General features: G+C 43.3%; 1 protein-coding gene across 1 annotated transcript in view; it reads right to left on the reverse strand.

Moving 5' to 3' along the window:
* The window catches only part of HEXB (hexosaminidase subunit beta), a 28,457-nt gene extending 19,170 nt beyond the window's left edge, over positions 1–9,287 (reverse strand). The window contains exons 1-3 of the mRNA XM_007975375.3: positions 8,908–9,287; positions 5,230–5,375; positions 1,097–1,162 (exon numbers count right to left, since the gene is read on the reverse strand). Coding sequence (XP_007973566.3) covers positions 1,097–1,162; positions 5,230–5,375; positions 8,908–9,206 — 511 coding nt within the window. The 5' untranslated portion in view covers positions 9,207–9,287. The remainder of the gene's footprint in view (positions 1–1,096; positions 1,163–5,229; positions 5,376–8,907) is intronic.
* Between the last annotated feature and the right edge of the window lie 14,481 nt (positions 9,288–23,768).

The raw sequence follows: 23,768 nt of genomic DNA on the forward strand, positions 1-23,768 counted from the left end.
ATTTTTAGTAGAGATGGGGTTTCACCATCTCTAGTCTGGTCTCGAACTCCTGACCTCAAGTGATCTGCCTGCCTGGACCTCCCAAAGTGGTGGGATTACAGGTGTGAATGACTATGACCGGCCCCAAGCCTTTATTTTAATGACTATAAATTGGGTTAGTTCATATTTTTTAAAATTCCATTTCTAAAATCTCTATTTGGAAGTCAGTACAGTACCTTATCTGCCTAAAAAGGTAAAAGAAACTTTTGAACAGCAAATGTCCCTGATGTCAAACTTTGAAGTTTAGACCCTGAAATTCTCAGGAAAAGCTTTTCAAGTTACTCCCTGCCCACTGCCTCTAACCAACTCAATAGCACATTTGCCTTTTTATACTGCTCCTTATACAAACTTAGTTATGCTTCTAAATCCACAGGAATTTGAAATTAGGGAAGAGAGACGCTTGCTTCTGAAGTCAACAGAAGCGATAGCTGAAACAAAATTCCCTCATCAGAACAGGCTGGGGCCATGTGTAGTGCTATAAACATTACAGTCCCAAGATCATCAGTGAATTACAGCACTGTAGGAATGTAATAACCTTCAAACAGTTTTTGAGAGGTCAAAGGAGTTTTCTCCCATGCTATATTTATTTACTTGTATTTTTTTGAGACAGGGGTCTTGCTCTGTTGCCCAGGCTGGAATGCAGTGGTGTGATCTAGGCTCACTGCAGCCTCAACGTCCTGGGCTCAAGCAATCCTCCCACCTCAGCGTTCAGAGTAGCTGGGACTACAGGTCCACACCACTATGCCCGGCTAATTTGTGTATTTTGTAGTGATGGGGTTGCGCCATGTTGCCCAAGCTGGTCTCAGACTCCTGAGCTCAGGCAATCATCACCCACCTCAGCCTCTCAAAGTGCTGACTCAAAGTGGTGTGAGCCACTGTGCCGACCTCTCCCATGCTTTACGTAGTATGTGTTCAATGGAAATAATTTTGGAACTACATAGCCAAGCATTCTGTAAAGGATCCAAGGCAGCAAAGGTTTGCTGTGCTTGATCTCACAAAGCACCAACTGAAAATGTTCCTTTACTGGAAAGTAACGGTGAAACTGCACGAAACTTACCTCGTAATGCTCCCCAAACTCTGTTGGCCTTAAGGACAGCCACTGGTTCTTTCACAAGTAGAGTATCTGTATTGGGGATTTAAAATCACACACATACTTTTGTTAATCCCTCAATGACACACAATAAGTTTCCTAAACATGTCACTGATATTTCTGGACTATTATTTTCTCCCAAGCACATGACCTGTTTCTCTAACTGCCTCCTGTACATCTCCATTTGGATGTCCTGTGGATTCCTTCAACTCCACATGCCGCAACAGAACTCTTCCCTCCCTCCTCCGCACACTTCAACCTGCTGGTCTTCTGTGTTCCTCATTTCAGTGAGTCCCAGCACCACCATCCAGTCACTTGAGTCACTCAAGACAGGAATTTGGGTGTCATCTCCATGTTTCTTCATCTTCCCAAGAGAGTTAGTCTCTCCAACTTCTCAACAGAGTAGGGTCTTAGTTAAGCTAAGAGTTTAGTTGAAAATGCAAAAATTCCTCAGTTCCTACTAATCCTTGGTAATGTCCTAGGTGTCACTCAAATCTATTCCCTTTAAGGCCAGAGAGTTATCTCCACTCTTTTGCCTTCAGAATTTTCTACTTGCCCTGCACCCACCTTCCCTCAGTATCATCCAAACCTGCCTTAAGACTTACTCTCCAAATCCCTTTAGCTTAGTTTAGCTTTGTCCCACTCAATTAAAAGTTCACATCATCCAGAATGGGACTCCAGTTAGCTGCTTCTGGTGAAAGGCTAATCTTTCAATCTTTGAAACACATTCTAAGGTTGGCCCAACAGTCACTTAGTCTTTTAGAGAGGTCTGGAGTGGAATCAACCAGACATAGTAAACCCACAGATGGTAAAGAGATTGAAAGCTAAAGGGTGTAACAGCTGTGGACTTTGCCATAGCAAAGATGCTTAAGGGCTGGAGGTTAATGATTTAATACTGTGTCCTCTATGCTGGTTTATCACCTTCTACCACCACCACCATTCAGATGCTCACAGAATAGTTAGCTGAAGGTAGGCAAAAGTGCTCTATCAATAGTGCAAGCATCTCAGGTGACAGTCTTCTGACAAGATAGCCTTTTCCATTAGATAACCACATTCCATTAGATGAGTCAGCCAGTGCCAGGCTAAGAATTATATTGCTATTTATGAGCATAGTCTAATTATGTTTCCTCTACATCTATAGCAAATTCTTGGGTTGTTGTTGAGACAGTCTCACTGTGCTGCCCAGGCAGGTGTGGAGTGGCATGATCACAGTTCACTGCAGCCTCGACCTCCCAAGTAGCTGGGACTGTAGGCATGTGTCACCATGCCTAATTTTTCTTTTTTCTTGTAGAGACGAGGTTTTGCCATGTTGCCAGGCTGGTCTTGAACTCCTGGGCTCAGGTCATCTACCGGCCCCAGCCTCCCAAAGTATTGGGATTACAGGTGTCAGCCACTTCACCCCACCTGTATCAAATTCTTAATCAGCTACCTAGAGCTCACTGCTCCATCGGTCACTGTTTAAAAACTTTTTTTTTTTGTTGCCACATTCTAGTTTTGAGATCTTCCAGAAATAGACAGAGTCACCTCAAAAACATTAATATATTACATATACTTAATACCAATTATTTTCTAATAGCTGACAACTGGCTGATATTAAAAAGGACTAATTCAACTCAGTGGAAAATACATATAACAATTAGAAATGTGGTTTTCTAAATATATGAACACATAGCTACAGAATTTCCATTTTTACTTCACAACCAAGTTATTAGTGTTAACAATGATCACTTCCCTGAAGTGTGAAAGGAATGATATCACTGACTTTTCATTTAGCCCATTCTGTATCTTTTTGCACCATAAATACGTTTGTTTTGGAGGGTGAATATACAAATAACGTATCTATATATTCTGTTTAAAAACGATACATTATAGATAAGGCTAAAATCTCCTTTGAGATACTCACCCAACTCCTTCTACCTTCCTCAGAGGAAATACTTATCGGGCCTTTCTTAGGCTTGACGTAGATGTACATGGAAGGAGAATAGTATTGCTTTATGTGTGTGTTGATATATAAATGGAGTCCACCCGTACACATAATTATACAGCTTCCTTTGTTCAACTCAGCAGTTTAACTTGGCAGTTCTCCGTGTGTGTTCTCTGTAATACTGCTTCTTTATTCTGAACTGTTGTGATCATACTATTGAGTAAAGATTGACAAGATGCATTCAGCCATTCCTCTATTGATGGATATTGTGTTTTGTTGACAGTTCTTCACATTACAGGGAAACAGAATCAAACATCCTTGATTTATGTGTCCATTTATCTGCAGTAAAAACTAGTCCACTTCTCAGGGCATGCATATTTTTATTTTTAATAAATAATGGTGCTTTAACATGTGTCACCTCCTCCAACATGTCCTCCCACTCTGGATGTTTGATATCTTATTTCCATTCATAGGTGTTACTTTTATCATCATCATCAACTAGTTTAAAGACTAAAAACTAGTTTATTCTTCAGCCAAAAATTTCACAATCACCTTGTCTCAAGAAACTTCCCTTTCAGAATAAAGAGGGTTTGTAGAACTGACTGAAAGATAAGCTATGACTCTCCAGTCTCGAAACTTCATTTTGTGGAATTTACAATCTGTTATCTGTATTGCCAAAGGACAGCAAAGATTCCTTGGCAATGTAATGACCATTTTCATCTCAATTCAGGTTGCAAAACCTACTTCATGTGGTGTCAGTGCTGAGTATCAACTGAAATGATACCTGACGTTGGTGAATTTTCCTATTTCTAAGAAGAGCTACAGAATTGAAGAGAAAGCAAGCTGTTTTTCAAAGAGATGTATTATTGAGAAATCTCATCTAAACCAGCAGGATGAAGACATGTACTTAACTGTGAGGCAGTCTGGGGGTAACAGAGTTGCTCTTTGCTCTAAATTTGTGGCATCCTATCTTTTTTTTTTTTTTTTTTTTTGAGACAGTCTCATTTTGTCCCCCAGGCTGGAGTACAGCGGCATGATCTCAGCTCACTGCAACTTCTGCCTCCTGGGTTCAAGTGATTCTCCTGCCTCAGCCTCCCGAGTAGCTGGGATTACAGGTGTGCACCAACACATTTGACTTTTTGTATTTTTTAGTAGAGATGCGGTTTCACCATACTGGCCAGGCTGGTCTTGAACTCCTGGCCTCAAGTAATCCACTCATCTCGGCCTCCCAAAGTGCTGGGATTACAGGTGTGAGCTACAGCGCCCGGCCTCTATCTTTACACTCAGTTCCCCTGTCTGCTGTCTCTTGCACGAATCTTATATTACACATGTCCTTATACTGCTCTTCTTTGATGCCTTGGTGCAATTCCACATTATTCTCAGGCAGTATACCCTATAGAAAAGGCACGTCCACTTGTTTGTTCTAAAACAATTTGGGAAAAGCCCTAGAGAATAATGTTTTAGGTAACAACGAGGACAGAATCATACAGCTAAATGTCGATTATATTGTCAATCAAATGAAACTGCTGTACCCACCCTCTCCCCCAAGCTCTGCATTATCTTTTGTAAAATTATAGATTATAAAGAGAGATCATGGATACAAACAGATGTTTTCAAAGACAAAAGTTAAGAAATTACCTAGATGTTCAAAAGAGATTAGCCAATTCAGCTTATCCATACAGTGACAGAACATTATTCAGCCATTGAAAATGATGTCACAGAAAACTAGTGAAATTCATGTTTATAATGTATTTTGCAAAAAAGCATAATACAAAAATATAACAAAAATACAAGAAGCACATGTACAGAATTACTGCCATTTTCATCTCAATGCTTATCATGTTTGTATTTATGTCTATGTAAAATGTTTAAATGTTTTACTCTGCAAAAAAAAAAAAAAAAAAAAAATACACCTAAAATGACAGTGATTAATTCTGTCTGCTGGGACTATGAGTGATTTATTTCTTCTTCTTCTGCATTTACTGTACTTACAAATTTTCCACAAAGGCTATGTACTACTTTTATAATCAGACTTTAAAGGTTATTTTTAAAATAGGAATCATAAACTCACTGGTTAAGAACTCACAGTGGTTCCTAACATGGAGCCAGTTTTTGGCACTGAAGTCCGTCAGTGAGCACCTGGGCTATAATACACTCACATTGCAGACGTACTTACAAGACTCATCTGAAGATATGTTGGGGAAAGCGTCACACTCTGACTGCAGGGTGATTGAGACAAGAAGTTGCTGAAGCTGGGCTGTAGCCTGGGATTCAGCAGGTTCATGATCCCACTTGTAGAAACCAAAAATATAGCCATGATATCTGTTTGAGAAATAAATGTAAACACATTTTAAAAGGATTTTAGGCAAATTTTAAAAATGGATGTGCTAGTAACATTGCAGTTAACGCCTCAAATCCATGCTGCCCATTATAAGTCCAACTAGAGATTCTCACCCCAAGTTGTACATTAGAATCACTTGGGAAGTTTTTCGAAAATGCTAATGTCCATGCCTTCCGAATCAGAATCTATGAGAATGGGATTCAGGCATGGGAATTTCAAAAGCTTCCCCACACTCCGAAGTGACATATGAAGCCCCTGTTAATAACCAATAATGAAACCATCATGGTAATCCATCACTCTTGGGAATGAAAAACCAATTCCGCCCAGTGATAGGATGTGGGGGTTAGGGGGAGTTCTTCTGAGCAAATCACAAGAAAACTTTCTCTGTATGTGAGAGCTGGGCCAGTTGCTGCTACACTAAAGTGGACAGAGCAGAGATGGGAAGAATATGGATCCCTGGTAACACTGTTGAGTCACTTAGTCAACTTGCCCTAAATACATTCCTACTTTTGGACATCCTAATGTGTGAAACAAGTTTTCTTATTGTTTAAGCCAGATTGAGTCAGGGTTCCTGTTACCTTCCTACAAAAGTATCCTAGCTTATATATAAACCCCCAAAAAGAAGGTCCAGAATTCTCACCAGAGCCTTTAAAATTAACTTTTTGTTGGCCAGGCGTGGTGGCTCACGCCTGTAATCCCAGCACTTTGGGAGGCCAAGGTGGGAGGATCATGAGGTCAGGAGTTCAAGACCAGCCTGGCCAACACAGTGAAACCCCATCTCTACTAAAAATACAAAAAAATCAGCGGGTATGGTGGCGGGCACCTGTAATCCCAGCTACTTGGGAGGCTTAGGCAGGAGAATCACTTGAACCTGGGAGGCAGAGGTTGCAGTGAGCCGAGATCGTACCACTGCACTCCAGCCTGGGTGACAGAGACTCCGTCTCCAAAAAAAAAAAAAAAAAAGGTACCTTTTGTTGGTATCCAAAAACCAGGGAATATTAAATAAAAACGATCAGATAGGCTTCAGAGCAATTGTTTTTGGTATCCAAAAATCAGAATATTAAATAAAAATGTAAAGGCACTAAATAAAAAAGATCAGATAAGCTTCAGCACAATTGTTTAAATATTTTACAGATTTTGGCAAGCCAGAAGGTTATATATGCTACTTATGTGTAAGAACATCTTACGCTTTTTCGCAGAAGAGGAGGTTGGAAAATTGTGACATGTTTGGGAGTGTATGGAAGTTAACCAATGAGAGAATGGAATGGATGAAGGTGTTGACAGAAAACCTTGACAGATTAAAAAGGAAATTAAGATCACTGAAATACATACTTACAAAAGGTTAAGATGGTAAATTTTATATTTTTTCCATAGTTAAAATTTTTTTAAAAAGGAAATTAAAGCTGCCAACAGCTTCGAGATCAGAGTTGGAAACTGGCTTAGAACCTTGACCCTAGGTAGTAAAATTCTAACAGAAAACTCAAAGGGCTGTGAAGCAGTATGTCAAAGGTATGTGGGTTAGTTTAGCCTTCCAGGAAATAAAGGAGTGAAACTATTTGTTTATTTTTTAAAATGAGTGACTAGCATGTGATGGACGCTGTCCTAGAAGCTGAAGAAGCAGTTATGCATCTGACAGTTGAACTCTCTGCCTGCAAAAAACATACTGTTTCAAAGCAGGGTTTGTGACACAACTTGGGCTCTTCAGAGACAGGGGCTATGAGATTCTGAACAATCTGGGGCCCCGGCTGTTTTCCTAACCACGTCACACTTTCTGAACACCCCATATTTCCAAATCTTTCCAACTCCACTGTGCTTTTACTCTGAGATAGCTACCGCCCGTGCTGAGCTCCTAGAATGCTCACATGCATGCCTTCACGTCTTAGCCATAAGGGCTAATACATTTTATGACCTGCTTCCTAACAACGCCAGGCATAATTAATGGCTGCTCCACTCAGAGGCCATGAATTAGGCAAACTCTTCAGGTAATCACCCGCACCTGCCTTGAAATGCCAAGCCTTGCCTTCAAATCATCTCAGCTGATTCAAGTCCTGGTTATCTACCTATTGTTAACTTACATCACTCATGCTTTCTTGTCATTGTCAGTTCAGCATATTACCAAGTCCTTGTTTTACTTAGCAGTGTGACACAGAAGGAAAATCCAATTCTACAAGCTGAACTTCAAGGCAAACATAATAAGGGTATTTGTTTTTAAAAGATTTCCAACCCTAGTCGTGATCTTCTGAGACAACCTTCGTGTACTTTCCATGCAATCTTTCTGAATATCCCAATGCAACCAAACACTTTGATTCTACATCTTAACCCCCCTCTGGTCTTAGCAGATTGGATACCAAAGGCTCATTAGTGTGTGTGCCTAAAATAGGGACTGATAATACCCATTTAGTTGTACAAAACAGAAGGAAACCGTGAGCCTTCTGATTGTAGAGAATGAACCATCTCTGCCATCAGCATCTTGGGCCTCTTCAGCTTGAGCCTAGGCACCTGTCCTATCTGGGGTCAGAACACGTTATTCAGTTAGTTTTGCATTTCCTCCCCACCTGTTCAGCGTCCTGCAAGCACACTTAAGCTCTATAGTATCTACTGGGCACAGCGACAGGCTTGGGGAATGCCAGGAGGCAGTACAGTTAGCACCAAATTACAGTTCTGCGGGGCACGATACGCCTTCAGGACAGTCCTACCTACACAAGTCTCACACTGAAGGGACAGTGTGTGGCTTCTTCAAACATCTCCCCAGGGGCAACTGTCTTCTCTATTGTGTGATTGGCTGACTCCCATGACAAAATCCACCCTGTCTGCAGCCAAAGGGTGAGGGAGACAGAGGCGCTATCTAGGGCTCTGTAAAAGAGGAAGCAGGGAGAGCAGGCACATGATTGGTGTTGAGAAACAAAGTTGGATACTGTCTAACCACTGGCCGCAGAAACGTAGTTAGATGCAAACATCTCACATTTTATGTGGAAGAGATTTTAGGTGAGAGGGGAGTTTTAGGCAGTGCTCGAAACTGAGGACTTCCGCCATTTGAGTTATTACCAGGAGATTCGAGGAGAGGCAAGGGGGTGAAATTGGCCTATAAATGACAGTCAGCTTTGGGGAATTCCTGGTCCCTCAAGAAAGCTTGTTTAAGCCCTTCAGGTAACTTATCCCTTTGAACGTCCTTCAAATAAGGAGCTGTCACTTTCCTTCCCAGCTCTGGAGCTGGGGAACCGGGTGTCCCCTCCATCCATGTCATTTGCGCAACAAGGCCTCAGAGCAAACTCCCTCTTCCACTTAGTATCCTGCTCTCAAACCAGGCTTCCTGAGCACCCAAGGTGTCCCTTAAGAAGCAGTAGGAGGGTGGGGGCAAGAGCGTGAGTTCAGTCCGTGTGGCGCTGGGCAGATCGCCTGCCCGCTCCGGGGGCCGTTTCCTCGTCTGCGCAGTGGGGTGGTGAGGGTCTGCAGAGAGCCCCGGGGTGGTCCACCTCCCCTCCCCCAGGACACCTCCCAGCCGGGAGCGCTCACCGCCGAAACGCTTCCTCCAGCAGGGTGCAGGAGGGGCCCGCCGTGGAATTGGGGCTGTGGCTGATGTAGAAGTTCTCCGGGGCAAGATGCAGCAGGTTCGGGGTCATCTTCACCGAGAGCGGCAGGGGCCACAGCGCCGGCCCCCGCGCGGCCGAGACGCCCGGGGCCCGAGTCGCCTCCGCCACCTGCACCACGAGCGCCACCTGAGTCAGCAGCGCCAACATCGCCGCCACCAGCGTCGCCAATAGCAGCGCCAGCAGCATGGGCGGCCGGGGCAGCCCCAGCCCGCACAGCTCCATGGCCGCTCGGCTGCTTTCCGAGCCGGAGCCTCGGGACCCGACTTTCCGCCCCGCCAGGTCAGAGGAAGCGCGGCCGCGGGTGAGTCACCGAATCAGATGACGGCGCGCCCCGCCCCCGACTCCGCCTCCAGGCCCCGGGCGCGCCCTCGCCCAGCCCGCCCTGCCCAGGCCACCTCGAGAATTTCCTCCGGGGTGCCCTCGGGTAGGAGCAGAGCCCAGACAGCAACCTCAAACACGGGATGGCTAAAGTAAGAAAAATGCCCGGTGCTGGCCGGACGTGGCGGCTCACGCCTGTAGTCCCAGCACTTTGGGAGACCGAGGCGGGCGGATCACCTGAGGTCAGGAGTTCAAGACCAACCTGGGCAACATGGTGAAACCTCGTCTCTACAAAAATACAAAAATTAGCCGAGTATGATGGCAGGTGCCTGTAGTCCAGCTACTCGGGAGGCTGAGGCAGGAAAATCTCTTGAACCCGGGAGGTGGAGATTGCAGTGAGCCGAGATCGCGCCACTGCACTCCAGCCTGGGTGATAGAGCAAGACTCCGTCTCAAAAAAATAAAAAATAAAAAATAAAAAAATAAAAAAGAAAGAAAGAAAAAGAAAAGGGCCCAGTGCACAGGCTGGGGATGCCAGCCCGGCACCAGGTCGCCGCCCACTCACGCTGGCGACACTGGCGCTCTCCTTTAGGTCCCTGGCTTTGGTGAAGCTGGAGAAGCCAAGCTTGGGGAGCACTTTTCTCCTCTCAGCTCAACTACCAGATAACTGATGAGAGCTGAGTTTATTTGCTCCTAGGTTGAGGCTTTTCTGTAATGGCACTTCAGCTATAGTCAATAAAGTCTTCCCGTCAGAACTCCTTGGGGCAGAGCATGCCCAAGAAATCCTGAGAGAGACTGTCTTGGCTCATCTGTGTCGGTCCCGATAAAGGATCCCAACTGACTAGTTTGATTTCATAACCCATCCCTAAGAAAGAGCCAGTGAAGTCACATGACCAACACGGACTGGCCATGCCAAAGGGAGAAGAGGTGTTCTCTTACCAGAAGGAAAAAACGCTAGGCTGACCAAAGCCACAGATCTGCTCTAGTAAGTATTCTGAAAATGAGGGTGGAAGAGCTTTAAGGAAAGACTTCAAAAAAAAAAAAAAAAAAAAAAAAAGTAATGATTAGGCCGGGTGCAGAGGCTGACATCTGAAATACCAGCACTTTGGGAGGTGAAGGTGGGTGGATCACAAGTTCAGGAGTTCGAGACCAGCCTGGCCAACATGGTGAAACCCCATCTCTATTAAAAATACAAAAATTAGTTGGGCATGGTGGCGGGCGCCTATAATCTCAGCTACTCAGGAGCCTGAGGCAGGAGAATCGCTAGAAACCGGAAGGTGGAGGTTTCAGTGAGCTGAGATCACGCCACTGCACTCCAGCCTGTGCAACAAGAGCAAGACTCCATCTCAGAAAAAAAAAGAAAAGAAATGTAATGATTATTGGGCCTCAGAAAATGAGACCCCAAAGTGTGGCACTCTGACATGTTGAATACTTGGAACTGAAGAAAAGAGGGTCAGAAGATCTTTCTGACCTTCTCCTGCCTTTCTTTCTCCTGCTCCCCTTTCTTCCCCACAGCAAGCCATAGAAACTAGAATTCCTCTTTCTCAAAATGGGTCAGAGAAACTAGAGCCACTGCTGGGCACGGTGGCTCACACCTGTAATCCCAGCACTTTGGGAGGCCAAGGCAGGTGGATCACTTAAGGCCAGGAGTTTGAGACCAGCCTGGCCAACATGGCAAAACCTCATCTCTACTAAAAATACAAAAATTAGTTGGAAGTGGTGGCACATGCCGGTAATCCCAGCTACTTGGGTGGCTGAGGCACAAGAATCACTTGAACCTGGGAGGCAGAGGTTGCAGTGAGCCAAGATGCACCATTGCACTCCAGCCTGGGTGACAGAGCAAGACTCTGTCTTAGAAAGATAAAAGAAACTAGAGCCCCTTTGCCCTCAAAGCCGTCATAAAATCTAGAAATATTACTCTAATCTTGCCGTACCTTTCTGTAGGAGCTGGCCATAAAAAAAAAAAGGTTCTCGGACCTACCTTGTCTGATAGTGGCTCTCAAGACTTTTGTTCTAGAGTGGTCCTGCACCACATCCTGGAGGAAGGAATACTGCACACAGAGGCCAAGAAGAATTTGAACAGACACATCTTGCCAGGTTTCTCCTCTCTATTACTGTTGGGTTGGTCATATCCTTTTTGCCCAATTGCATTTCTGCCTGACTGTCTGCTCTGCATCAAACCTAAACATCAAAATAGGCAACTTTTCCTGGGTCTTTGAGTCTTCGTTTCTGAAGGCTCCCATGTCACGTAAAACTGGTTAAATAAATCTGTTATGCTTTCCTTGTGTTACTCTGCTCTTTTGTTATATGAGTGTCAGCCATGACTCATGATGGATGAGGAAAGGTATCACATCTTTCCACCCCTACATGGTGCATGTTTAAAATTCTTCCATAAAAGCAAACTTCAGTGGCACACTATTCTCCCCTCTTCTTATAATTAAGACAAATATAATTTGCAGTATCCATCCTCACTGCCACTTTTTACTATCAATGGAAGCACGGCATAATGTTTCCAAGATTCAATCTTCAATTTACCTTGTTGCAATTACTACATACTTAATTACAACTTCACATTACATACTAGCTATCTATTGCTCTGTCACAAATTACTCCAAGATTTAGGAGCTTAAAACAACAACAGATAAGTAATAAGATAAATATCTCAGAGTTCTTGTGGTTCAGGAATTTAGGAGTCTTAGCTGGGTGATTCTGGATTAGATTATCTCATGAAGTTGCAGTTGTCCTAAGGTTTTTTTCTCTAGGCTTGGCTGGTGCCGAAGTATCTACTTCTAAGTTAACTTGCATGGCTGTTGGCAACAGGTCTCAGTTTCTTGCTGGCTACTGGCTGAAAGCCTGAGTTACTTGCCATACCCACAATATAGCGGCTGGTTTCTCCCAACCAAATGATCTGAGAAAGAGAGACAGCAAAGAGGAAGCCACAATGCCTTTATACAGCTTAATCTTGTAAGTGACATGCATCACTGCTACCACATTATAGTCCTTAGAAGTAAGGCACTGAAGAGTTTAAGAGCAGATCTCAGATGCAAGGAAATTGAAGGCTAGAAGCCTAGGAAGAGATAAATTATTGGTGGGAATGACTGTGGGCATTTAGAAATTAGGGTGATGGAGGGTGGTTTCAGGAAGATTTGGAGTTATATTCATCAAGCCCTGAAATCTTGTGAAAGTATCAGATCTCTTTTTTATTGCACCCCATTATTAACTCTGACTCATTATTTAAAAGGGTGCTGTAACACCCTTTTAAATAATATGGAATAATATTAACATACTTATGGTTGGGTTCTATTTTTTAGAAATGGGGTCTCACTATGTTACTCAGGGTGGACTTGAACTTGGGCTCAAGCAATCCTGTCTCAGTCTTCCGAACAGTTAGGACTACAGGCCTACACCACTACACCCGGCTTGGGTTATATTTTAAAACAGGGTTTCTCAACCTCAGCACTAGTGACATTTTTGGCCAGATAGTTTTTTGTTCTGGGGAACTGTCCTGTGTATTATATGATGTTTAGTAGCATCTGGACTCTACTCATTAGTCATCAGTAGCACCACCCCCAACCCCTGAGCCTCAGTGGTAAAAAACATAAATGTCTCCAGATATTGCCACATATTGTTGAGCACCATTGGTCTAAGCAATAATCACTGCAACTTAATCACCAACAAGGTGCCAGGCATATTATTATCATTCTCTTATTTTATCCCCAAACAACTTAAGAGGTAGGTTTTATTGTCCCCGTTTTAGAGGACTATGTTGAGGCTCCAGGGCCCCGAAGAACTAAATGATTTGCTCAAGATACCACAGCTAATTAAAGCTAGCGCATGGAATTGAAACAACATGGAGCTGAAACGAAGTTTCCCCAGATGACTGAAATACAAAAAAGTGGACCGCTATGGATTTATGGCAAATGTGTTACCATTGAATTCATCTGTATAGTATCTGGTTTCCCTGAGGACCTTTCTAAATACGTAACACCATTGCTTATAATGCATCACTGGATTTTTACTTTCTATAGGGTAAAATCAAACCTTAATTAAAGACCATCAACCTACTAGTCTAATAAGAATCTGAATCAAGTTTCTCCGCCTGGGTGCACTGTGTGCTAAATACCCTCAAAATGGAATCCTAATCCTAACATGTGTACCTGCTGTTATTTTTCCCTTGCTTTTATTTTTCCCACATTCAAGGGGAGGGGAATTAACTTCCACCTTTTGAAGGGAGGAGTATACTTTCTGACAACAAATTATTTCTATTTATTCCATGCAAAACACATTCCCTTTCTCCCAAGAACCCCAAAAGTCTCATCCCTTTAGAAAAGCAGCTTGAAATCTAGAATATTAGCATATAAATTACATCCAGGTGTGGATGTGATTTCTTGGATGCAGTTCCTTAAAGTTCTTCAAGTACAGTTCCTCTCAGTCTGAAGACCTGTGAACTAAAGGCAAGTTATCTGCCTCCCACTCCTCCCCCACACAAAAATACAGTGGTGGACAGGCATAAAATAACCACTGTAAGCATTCTTGTTCAAAAAGGGAAAAATGAGAGGCAACAACGAGTCTGTAGCAATTCCAAAATCCAGCCAGGCAAATGTTGAAGTTCCTTGATCCAGATTCAAAGACTGAAAATAATTCCCTGTGGCTCTTGATGCCACCTTGTGGGCAGTTCTGACTTTCCAGTCATCCTTCCTTTTTCATGAAAGGTAGTATCCCTTTCAGTTCATGCTGGCAGTGTTTCTGCTGTTAAAGACTGTGTTGGTTCCCTGTGAATCTCACTGAAGTTCATGCCATTAGACAAAAGCCACATCCACACATCTCTTCAATATATGCTCTATTGTTTGAGAGGATTTGTCAGTCATACTGTTAAAATATTTAGAGGACCTTCTGTCTGATTGAAAGATACTCTAAGACACCACAGTAGATCTTTCTGAGGTCTTAAGGGATTTTCTAATTACAACTTGGGTTTCCTATTTAGACTATGTTTTCCTAAGGGTACCTGGACTTGATTTCTGTCTGAAAGCCATGCTCGCTTTCTTTCTTTCTCTCTCTCTCTTTTCTTTTCTTTCTTCTTTCTTTTTTAGACAGTCTCACTCTGTCACCCAGGCTGGAGTGTAGTGGCGCGATCTTGGCTCACTGCAACCTCCGCCTCCTGGGTTCAAGCGATTCTTTTGCCTCAGCCTCCTGAGTAGCTGGGACTACAGGTACACACCATCACGCCGGGCTATTTTTGTCATTTTTAGTAGAGACAGGGTTTCACCATATTGACCAGGATGGTCTCAATCTCTTGACCTCGTGATCCGCCCGCCTCGGCCTCCCAAAGTGCTGGGATTACAGGCGTGAGCCACCGCGCCTGACCAGCCATATTTTCATTCTAGTGTTGTTGGCTGTCTAAAGAGTCTGGATGTTAACAACAACAACAACAAAAAACATCAAGTTTGGTTCCTTTATGTTCAACAATACTCCTTTTATTTTTATTTTATTTTATTTTTTGAGATGGAGTTTTGCTCTGTCGTCCAGGCTGGAGTGCACCTGCAGGATCTTGACTCACTGCAACCTCCGCCTCCCAGGTTCAAGCAATTCTCCTGCCTCAGCCTCCCAAGTAGCTGGGATTACAGGTGTTGGCCACCACTCCCGGCTAATTTTTGTACTTTTAGTAGAGACAGAGCTTCCCCATTGTTGGCCAGGCTGGTCTCAAACTCCTGACCTCAAGTGATCTGCCCACCTCGGCCTCCCAAAGTGCTGGAATTGTAAGCATGAGCCACCATGCCCGGCCAACAGCCCTCCCTTTGGCTTATCTTGCACAGCTCACATGCTAGAAGTCACCCTGAACACTAGCTGGCAATCTCCTTAGTTAGATGACAAATTCGCTTAGGTGGACACATCTACTTTCCACGTTACTGCTGGCTACTGTGTTGCTAATCTTTCTGCCACGGCATAACAAGGAACTATTTCTTCCAGTTTCCAATAATATTGTCCTCACTATTTTAAACTGAGTCTCTTCAAGTCTATACCTCTACTAAAAGTCTTTTCAAGGTACCTCATGCTTTCACTAACCCTATCTTCAATGTCATTCCAGTTTCTGTCCACTGCCTGATTCCAAAATCACTCCCATATTTTAGGTGTTTGTTATGGCTGCATCCTACTTCCAAGTATCAGTTTATATATCCCAAGTATTATTTATCTGTTGCTGTGTAGCAAATTACCAAGACTTAAGATATGTACAATTCAATGTTGGTAGATAGCGCCAAATTTCCCTCCAAAAATGGTAACAGTGTATGAGTATCCATTTCTCTACAACCTCATTCCACATGATTAATCTTTTTCAATTTTATAAGTTGTTTTAATTTGCACTTCTTTGATTACTTGTGAAATTGAATAAAATAACCATTTTATAACTTCTACTAAGAACCTTTTTATGCCCTTTGGGTTGTTTTCTTTTCTCTAGTGATTTGTATGGGTGATTTTTAAATCGAGTATCAATCTGTGCTGTATATTATAAATATTTCCTCCCTGTTAATTTTCTTTTACCTTTATTTATGTGATATGTTGTCTTACGGTAGCTTTTAACTATTTTTTACATCAAATTTGTCACTCTTCCTTTTATGGTTTTGGGATTTGTCCTGATTAGGATTCATGATTATTCAACGATGATAAAAATTCCCTTTTTTTCCCTGAGGCTTTTATAGTTTTGTTTTTGAATTGTATGCTTTACTCCAGCTGATGTTTACTTTTGTACATAGTTAAGGTAAGGCTGTAACTTTTTTTTTCCCAAATGGCTAGCCAATCATGAAAATGCCATATATTGAATAGGCTATTCCTCACTGATTTGAAACATGTTTTATAGTTTATTCTAAATTTTCATAAAGCTGTATAGTTCTGATGAGGCTCTTTATTCTGTTCTGTTGGTCTGCATATTTCTTTCTGAGCCACTTGCTATGCAGTTAATGTTGCATGGTATTTATTTATTTATGAGATGGAGTTTCGCTCTTGTTGCCCAGGTTGGAATGCAGTGACGCGATCTCAGCTCACTGCAACCTCTGCCTCCCGGGTTCAAGCGATTCTCCTGCCTCAGCCTCCCAAGAAGCTGAGATTACAGGTGCCCGCCACCATGCCCAGCTACTTGTTTGTATTTTTAGTAGAGACACGGTTTCAATATGTTGGCCAGGCTGGTCTCGAACTCCTGACCTCAGGTGATCTACCCACCTTGGCCTCCCAAAGTGCTGGGATTACAGGTGTGAGCCACTGCTCCTGGCTGCACTATTTAAATCATTATAATTTTGAGTTATGCTTTGATGTCTTGAAGAACATGCACACACATTGTTTTATTTCTAAAATTTCTTCCTATTTTAAATAGTTTTTCCTTCCATATACAGAGCGATATAACGGACTGTAGAGACTCAGAAGGGGGAGAGTGGGAAAGGAGCTAAAAAAACTACACATTAGGTACATTGTACACTACTCAGGTGACTGGGACACTAAAATCTCAGAATTCACTGCTATATAATTAATCCTTTTAACAAAAACCACTTGTACCCCGGAAGCTACTGGAATAAAGCATGAAACAAAAAAGACTTAATTTGAGGTAGTTTCTTTGGAAAATAATTCCAAAAAGAAGCAGTGACAGTGGGGAGAGAGACAGGAAAGGAAGAAGATTAAATAAAACCTGTTATGAAAGTGCACTGTTGAATTGCTGGTGTTGGCAAAGAGAGCTAAACTTGGCAAGGACCTCTGAGAGTAGTACCAAAAAAAAAAAAAAAAAACCACAGACACACACACACACACAAAAACAAACAAAGAAACCCAACACAAACCATTTAATAGAATGCAGTACAGCTGTCCTGCCCCAATAGAATCTGAAGGTAAAATTGATATTTACCATATCTCTCCTTTACCACCAGAGAAAATGAAAATAACCCAGAGCAGTCTGAGCTGTATGAAATCTACAGACCAGAGAGACAACAGTTTGGAACTTAGTCATGCAAATGTGTAACAGGCCTCCCTTTATGCTTGGGGGCAATTGTTTATTTTGTTTTTTTTTTCTAGCTGCTCCATTCGTTATCTTCATGTTTCTGGAATTTGTGATGCAAAAAACAACATATGCAGGGTGCGGTGGCTCACGCCTGTAATCCTAGCACTTTGGGAGGCTGAGGCGGGTGAATCATGAGGTCAGGAGATCGAGATCATCCTGGCCAACATGGTAAAACCCCGTCTCTACTAAAAATACAAAAATTAACCAGGCATAGTGGCGGGCACCTGTAATCCCAGCTACTCGGGAGGCTGAGGCAGGAGAATGGCGTGGTTGAGTTCATTGAGAATGAACTCAAGCCTGGGCAACAGAGCGAGACTCCGTCTCAAACAAAACAAAACAAAACAAACAAAAATCCAGAGAACAACGTTTAGCCAATCAATAGGTTACGTTATTTTAATGTAAATTCTGGGTAAACAACTAGGAACTGCCCTTTCTTCCCCCTCTCCCCAGTGCTCCCCCTTTTTTTTTTTTTTTTTTTTGAGAGAATCTCATCTGTCATGAAGGCTAGAGTGTAGTGGTGCAATCTCGGCTCACTGCAACCTCCGCCTCCCAGGTTCAGGTACTACCTCTGCCTCAGCTTCCCGAGTAGCTGGAATTACAGGCATGTGCCACCACACCCAGCTAATTTTTGTATTTTTACTACAGTCAGAGTTTCACAATGTTGGCCAGGCTGGTCTCGAACTCCTGGCTGAAGAGATCCGCCCACCTTGGTCTCCCAAAGTGCTGGGGTTACAGGAGTAAGCCACTGCACCCAGCCCCTTCTTGCCCTTTAAAAATTCACATGTGGGCATGGTGGCTCACACCTAAAGTCCCAGCACTTCGGACTGGGACTTCAGAGGCTGAGGTGGGAAGATCAACTGCTTGAGGCCAGGAGTTTGGGACCAGCCTGGGCAACATAGCGAGACACCGTCTTTACAAAAAATAAAGTAAAGTGCACTTGTAACTGTTGGTAATCAGAGTGTATATTCAGGGCAATTTGAATCTATGCTCCTGGGTTGCACTCCTCAAGCTTGGCCCAAATAAATTCCTCTACTTGTATTAATAATAATAATAATAATAACAACAATAATAATTTTTCCTTACATATGAAATTAAAGACTTGATTGACAAGGTCCAAAACAAAAACCAAAAACTGCTGTTGGTAGGAATTGCATTCACATTATAGATCAATTCAGAGAACACTGACATCTTTGCCATATTGGGGCTTTCCACTTAGAAATACTTTCTCTTAATTTATAAAGTTATTTTATGCTTGTCACCAAAGTCTTCTAGTCTACTTAACACAGGTCTTTCACATTTCCTGTTAGGCATGCTTCATTCTTTTTGTTGCTGCTATTAATGAGTCCCTCCCCACTCAATTTCCTCCCAGATATTATACAAGAATGAAGTAGAATTTTAGGTGTTGGCCTGGAGAGATCTGTCCACTTGCTGCTTATACCACCACCTCAGGCCCCCCACGCCAATCAGCTATGGAAACACAGCTAACAAAGTCATCTTTGTAAAATGTAAAGTCAGTCATATCACTTCCTTGCTTAAAACATTTCAATGGCTTGTTCCCCATTGTCCTTAGAAAGCACACAGGATCCTTAATATGGCCTGCACAGGGTGGCACAATCTGGTGTCTGCCTACCTCTCTGACCACATCACTTGCACCCTCAATTGTGTGCTCCAGGGGCAGTGACCTTCATTTACTTAAATCTACTGAGCTTTCTCCTCCCTCACAGCCTGGCCTTACATAATAGCAAAATGAGGAGGAAAAAGAGAACTAGTGGAGCCTCTTGTTGCTCTGTGCTGAGCACTTTTTTATATATCAACTGACGAAGACTCTCTCTTGACCAAACTTTAGTCAGGCTCTGAGCCCTGACTAAGCCTCTTCTGGACTAGATTTCGACTTTGGCCCCCATTCTCCCTGGACCTACATAGCCCAGTTCTAGCAAGAATCCAGATAATTCAATTTAGTAAGAATCGCCCACCCTTGATATTTAATTGCTCTTGATACCTGATTAAATTTCTCATCTCCATCCTTGATGTCTGATCACACTGGCCTGCCTTCAGCAAGAATCCTCTTACCCTTGATGGCTCCTTTTAATAAGTTTCCATCCACCGACCCCCTCACTCTGCTGGTTGCTTATAAATCTCCAGCTGTCTTTGCAATATTCAGAGTTCAGCCTAATCTGACTCCCCTATTGCAATAGTCTTGACACCTATTGGAATAGTCCTGAATAAAGGCTTCCTTATCATTTCAACAAGTGTCAAAATAATTTTTTCTTTAACACGACTTATTTAGATAACATCCTCACAATATCTGTGGATCAGTTAGCTATGGGAAATGAGGGAAAGAGGAATTTAGGAAATTTATCGGATTTCTAGCTCAGACTTATAGGTAGATAATCTATCAGTCATTCAATGCTTAGTTACAGAGAACTGAGAAAATAAAATTTAGAAGCTGTTGGAACCTCCGAAAATGCCTTAAGCCTTGACAGAGATGTGACTGTGATCTGCATCACATATGCTTACAACTTCTGTTCTCAGATTATAGATTAGCTTGCTTTCTTATTTTTCTCATTCTGTATAATGACTAGGGATAAATAAATGGCATCTGGGATAAAAACCTCCTTTCTTCTTAATTGATGACCCTTGGACTCTTAGAGATTTAACTTCCCCTTTGTTCTAGTTTGTTTAGACCAAACGACAAACAACCAATGATTATTACGCCCTCTGTTAAAAAATGTTAAATGTACCCTTCTCAAAAAGAAATGTGGCCTAAAGCCAATTAAATTGCTAGAAGAATGTGCCAGCCTTATATGAATAATAATGTTGAAATCTTGCTAAAAATTCCTCTGTTCCCGCCTATACAAATGAAATCTTTACTCCCCTACTTCTGAATGCCAACTCCATTCCTTTGGAGTTGGTGTTTCTTGGTAGTTCGTCCTCGCACTTTGAATACAACTCAATTCTGACCCTTTTGATTATTTTAGATTGACAGAACGGAATCCACTCCAGCTAGCTTTAGGAGGAATTAACTAACTACAGAGTATCCAGTGGCTCACGGAATCCTTGTGAGAGCTGAAGAACTTGGCTCTTGGCTGAAATTCCTCGAGCAGCTGCTCTTGGCATGACCAGGAAGCTGCATGCTGAATGGAGAAGCCTTTCCTATAGCTGCTAACTCTAGAATTACACCATTACAGCTCCAGTCTACACAGCAAAGGGATACCTCATGCCCTGTCTCAGTCTCCACCTAACTCACTGCTGAATTCAAGGCTCATGCAATCACATCTAATGAGCAGAGACTGAAGAACATGGAACCCCAGCAGCAAGGGAGTCTGGGAAGTGTAGTTGCCAGCCTCTGTTCCACAGGAGGACACACTAGGAGGAGGAGAGATGGATGGATGCCTAGTGAGCCAATTCAGCATCCCCGTGGACAGTGATGCAATTTGTTGAGGTGGGTGGACAGCCTAGGACTTGGGCAGATAAGCAAGCAAAGCTGCCTAACTCCTGAAGAAGTAGGAACATTCTGTGGCAGGGATGGAGCTCCTGAAATTAGATGATCACATTTCTCTACTCTCATGACATATCCATAAGCAACCCTGAAATATTTGTGAATTCTGTCACTGCAATTATGAAAACTGAGGTTGAGTGCCATTTGGCAAGGAGAGGCTAAATTGGCCTGTCAGGAAGGGCAAGAAAAGGGCTTGGAGTTAAATCTGCCCTGGCAACTGGCAAGCATTTCTCCCTGCTTTGCTAAAATTAGCCACAAAAACAACTTTCTCTTCCTTATCTATTAAACAGTGCCATCTGGTGGGAATCCACACTCTATCTTGTTCCCCAGTTCTCTACCTTTTGATCTACTAATGCAGACCAAGTACCAAGATGCTAAGAAAAAAAAATCTGAATCCATCTGGAAACATTTTGGTGACCAAAGGCTGCTCTGATGCCACAAGAAGCGAACCTTCTAAGGTTTCTAAATCCAGAATCTCCAGATTGGGGGCAAAGTTCATGTTGGCAACTGCATGTCTCCTACCCCTCTTAAAAAATATTCCTTCTTAACCTTCCTTCCACCCTCCACGATTTGTCTTATATATCCGATGATGGAAGAAGCTGAACCGGGAGGGGACTGGGAAATGTAATACACAAGGGACTTAATTTGATGTGTGGATATGAACAAGGAAGTGTGACAGGACGTCTCTCAGGGGAGCAGAAATGGCACTAGCTACCCAGTGCAGGGTTTGCTAAGAGGACATTGGTATTGGATGGCATGTCAGCCTGCCCTTTCCTCCCTTTTAAAGAAGTCTAGAGAGAGGTGGGGAGTTTGTCTTCTTGAGAGAGACAGTTCTTGGGGGCTAGGGATTGCAATTTGGTTCTGCTCTCTATCAGAGGCATTCAGTGTGGTCTATAGCTTCAGAGGCTGTGAGCCTGACTCTGGGATATGGGGTGAGGGCTCACTTCTCACCAGGACTTATAGGCAGGCAGCTGGCACTGGTGGAAGTGCTCTGGGCAACATTGGCACGAAGAGCTGTGTGATGTGCACAGGACCAGAAAGCTCAGCTGGAAACCTCCAGAAGCAAGTGGAAAAAGAACTGCTTCTTTTTTGTTGAAGATGTGCTGGTTAGCAGAGGGGACAGCGGGCTTCCCTGGAGAGCTGCCCTATGGGAGCAAGGAGTACATTCCCTGAAGGGCTCGCAGTGTGTACCACAGGCAGGGAGATGGATAAGGGGCACATGGTGACCGCTTTGACAGTTCACCATGTCATGATGCTAGAGAGGGGTCAGGGTGGGGTATGTTGCCTGAGAAGAAGCATCACATATATTGTGACAGCAGAAGCTGGGATCAGACAGCAAGCTTTGCGGGAACAAACTACACAGACCTCATCAGCCCAAATCCCATCAGCCCAAATCCCAGTGTGAGGCACAGAAGCAGGAATAACCAACAGCAAAGGAGGGGCCGCTGCCTATTCTCACCGAGGCGCTGGTCTCTATGTGAGGAGAATACTTTCCTAGCATTCACCAAGGAGTCCTCCCATTGCAGACAGACAGAATCGGACATCCAGGAAGCATCTCAGGTGTCATGGGACCCGGGATTTTTAACCTCACTGTGCATCAGGCTCACCTTGAGAGCTTTGAAAAAATATCAGTGCTTGAGTTCTGGCCCAGATCTATTAAAAAGTATCAGCAAGTGTACGATAAAATGTATTTTTACAGTTTTATTGATTATGATTGACATACAATAAATTGCATATATTTAAAGTATACAGTTGGGTAAGTTTTAAATACATGGTGGTGGAACCATTGCCACAATCAGATATTGGACATACCCATCACCCCCATTGTTTCTTCAGGCCCTTTTGCAATCTCTCCCTTCCACCCTTCTCTCCCCTCCCTGCCCCCAGCCCTACCTTCCATCCAGACAAGCACTGATCTGCTTTCTGTCACTACAGGTTAGTTTGCATTTTCTAGAATTGTATACAAATGCATCATATGACTTTTTTTGGGGGGGGGGTGTCTGGTTTCTTTTACTCAGCATAATTATTTTGAGATTCATCCAGGTTGTAGTGTGTATCCATAGTTTATTCCTGTTATTGCTGAGTAGTGCTCAGTGTGTGGAATTTGTTTATCTATTTACTAGTTGATGGACGTTTGGGTTGTTTCCAGTACTCCAAGGTTCAGCGGATGTAAGGTCCAATGAATAGAGAAGATTAATGAGGAGACGATTATTATTTTTATGGGTCTTGGCACACTTTGTTGCTAGCACTTTTGTGGCATTGTTGTCCCTCACTGTAGTTGTTTTTTTACAGTCAGTCTTTCTGTGTACCACCCTATCCCTTGAGGACAACAATAATATTGATATAGGACTTTTCTCAGTCACTTTTGCTGGCTGGAGACTTCCTGTCAGGAGACTTCCTGCCCAGCCTTGCTGGGACCTGGGATTGCTGCAGGAGATGCTCCACTTGGCCCGTTGGGCTGCACCTGGCCAGCACTCTAGTGTAGATCCTGCGGCCACCATGACTACACTCTTGGCCCCTGGTCGGAGGGGGTGTATGAGTGAGCAAGTGCAGGGTCCGGCTGGTTGTTCCAAGCACCAGCACAGGAGCAGGCTCTGTGTGGGGCTTGTGGCTGGACCAGATGTGTTGCAAGCCACTCCCACAGTGGACTACAACATCTAAACAAGACCCAGAGTCCCAGAGATGGTGTTACACAGTGCTAGTTAGCTCTTTTAGTCTTGCCATCCACAGCCTGACTGACAGCGGCATGTTGACAGTTCTGTTAGTATCTTGCCCCACCCTGGCTGGCAGCTCTGGGACTGAATTGGCCCTGCTGCTGCTTCCTGTTGCATGGGGCAGCTGCCCTTCACTGGCAGAGGGCAGAGGGTCACAGTATTACAGCCTTCTGTGTACTCCCATTCTGTGGGTCTCAAGTTCTTGTCCTGTCTCTG

This window comes from Chlorocebus sabaeus, chromosome 4 (genome assembly GCF_047675955.1).
Source record: "Chlorocebus sabaeus isolate Y175 chromosome 4, mChlSab1.0.hap1, whole genome shotgun sequence".
Taxonomy (NCBI): domain Eukaryota; kingdom Metazoa; phylum Chordata; class Mammalia; order Primates; family Cercopithecidae; genus Chlorocebus; species Chlorocebus sabaeus.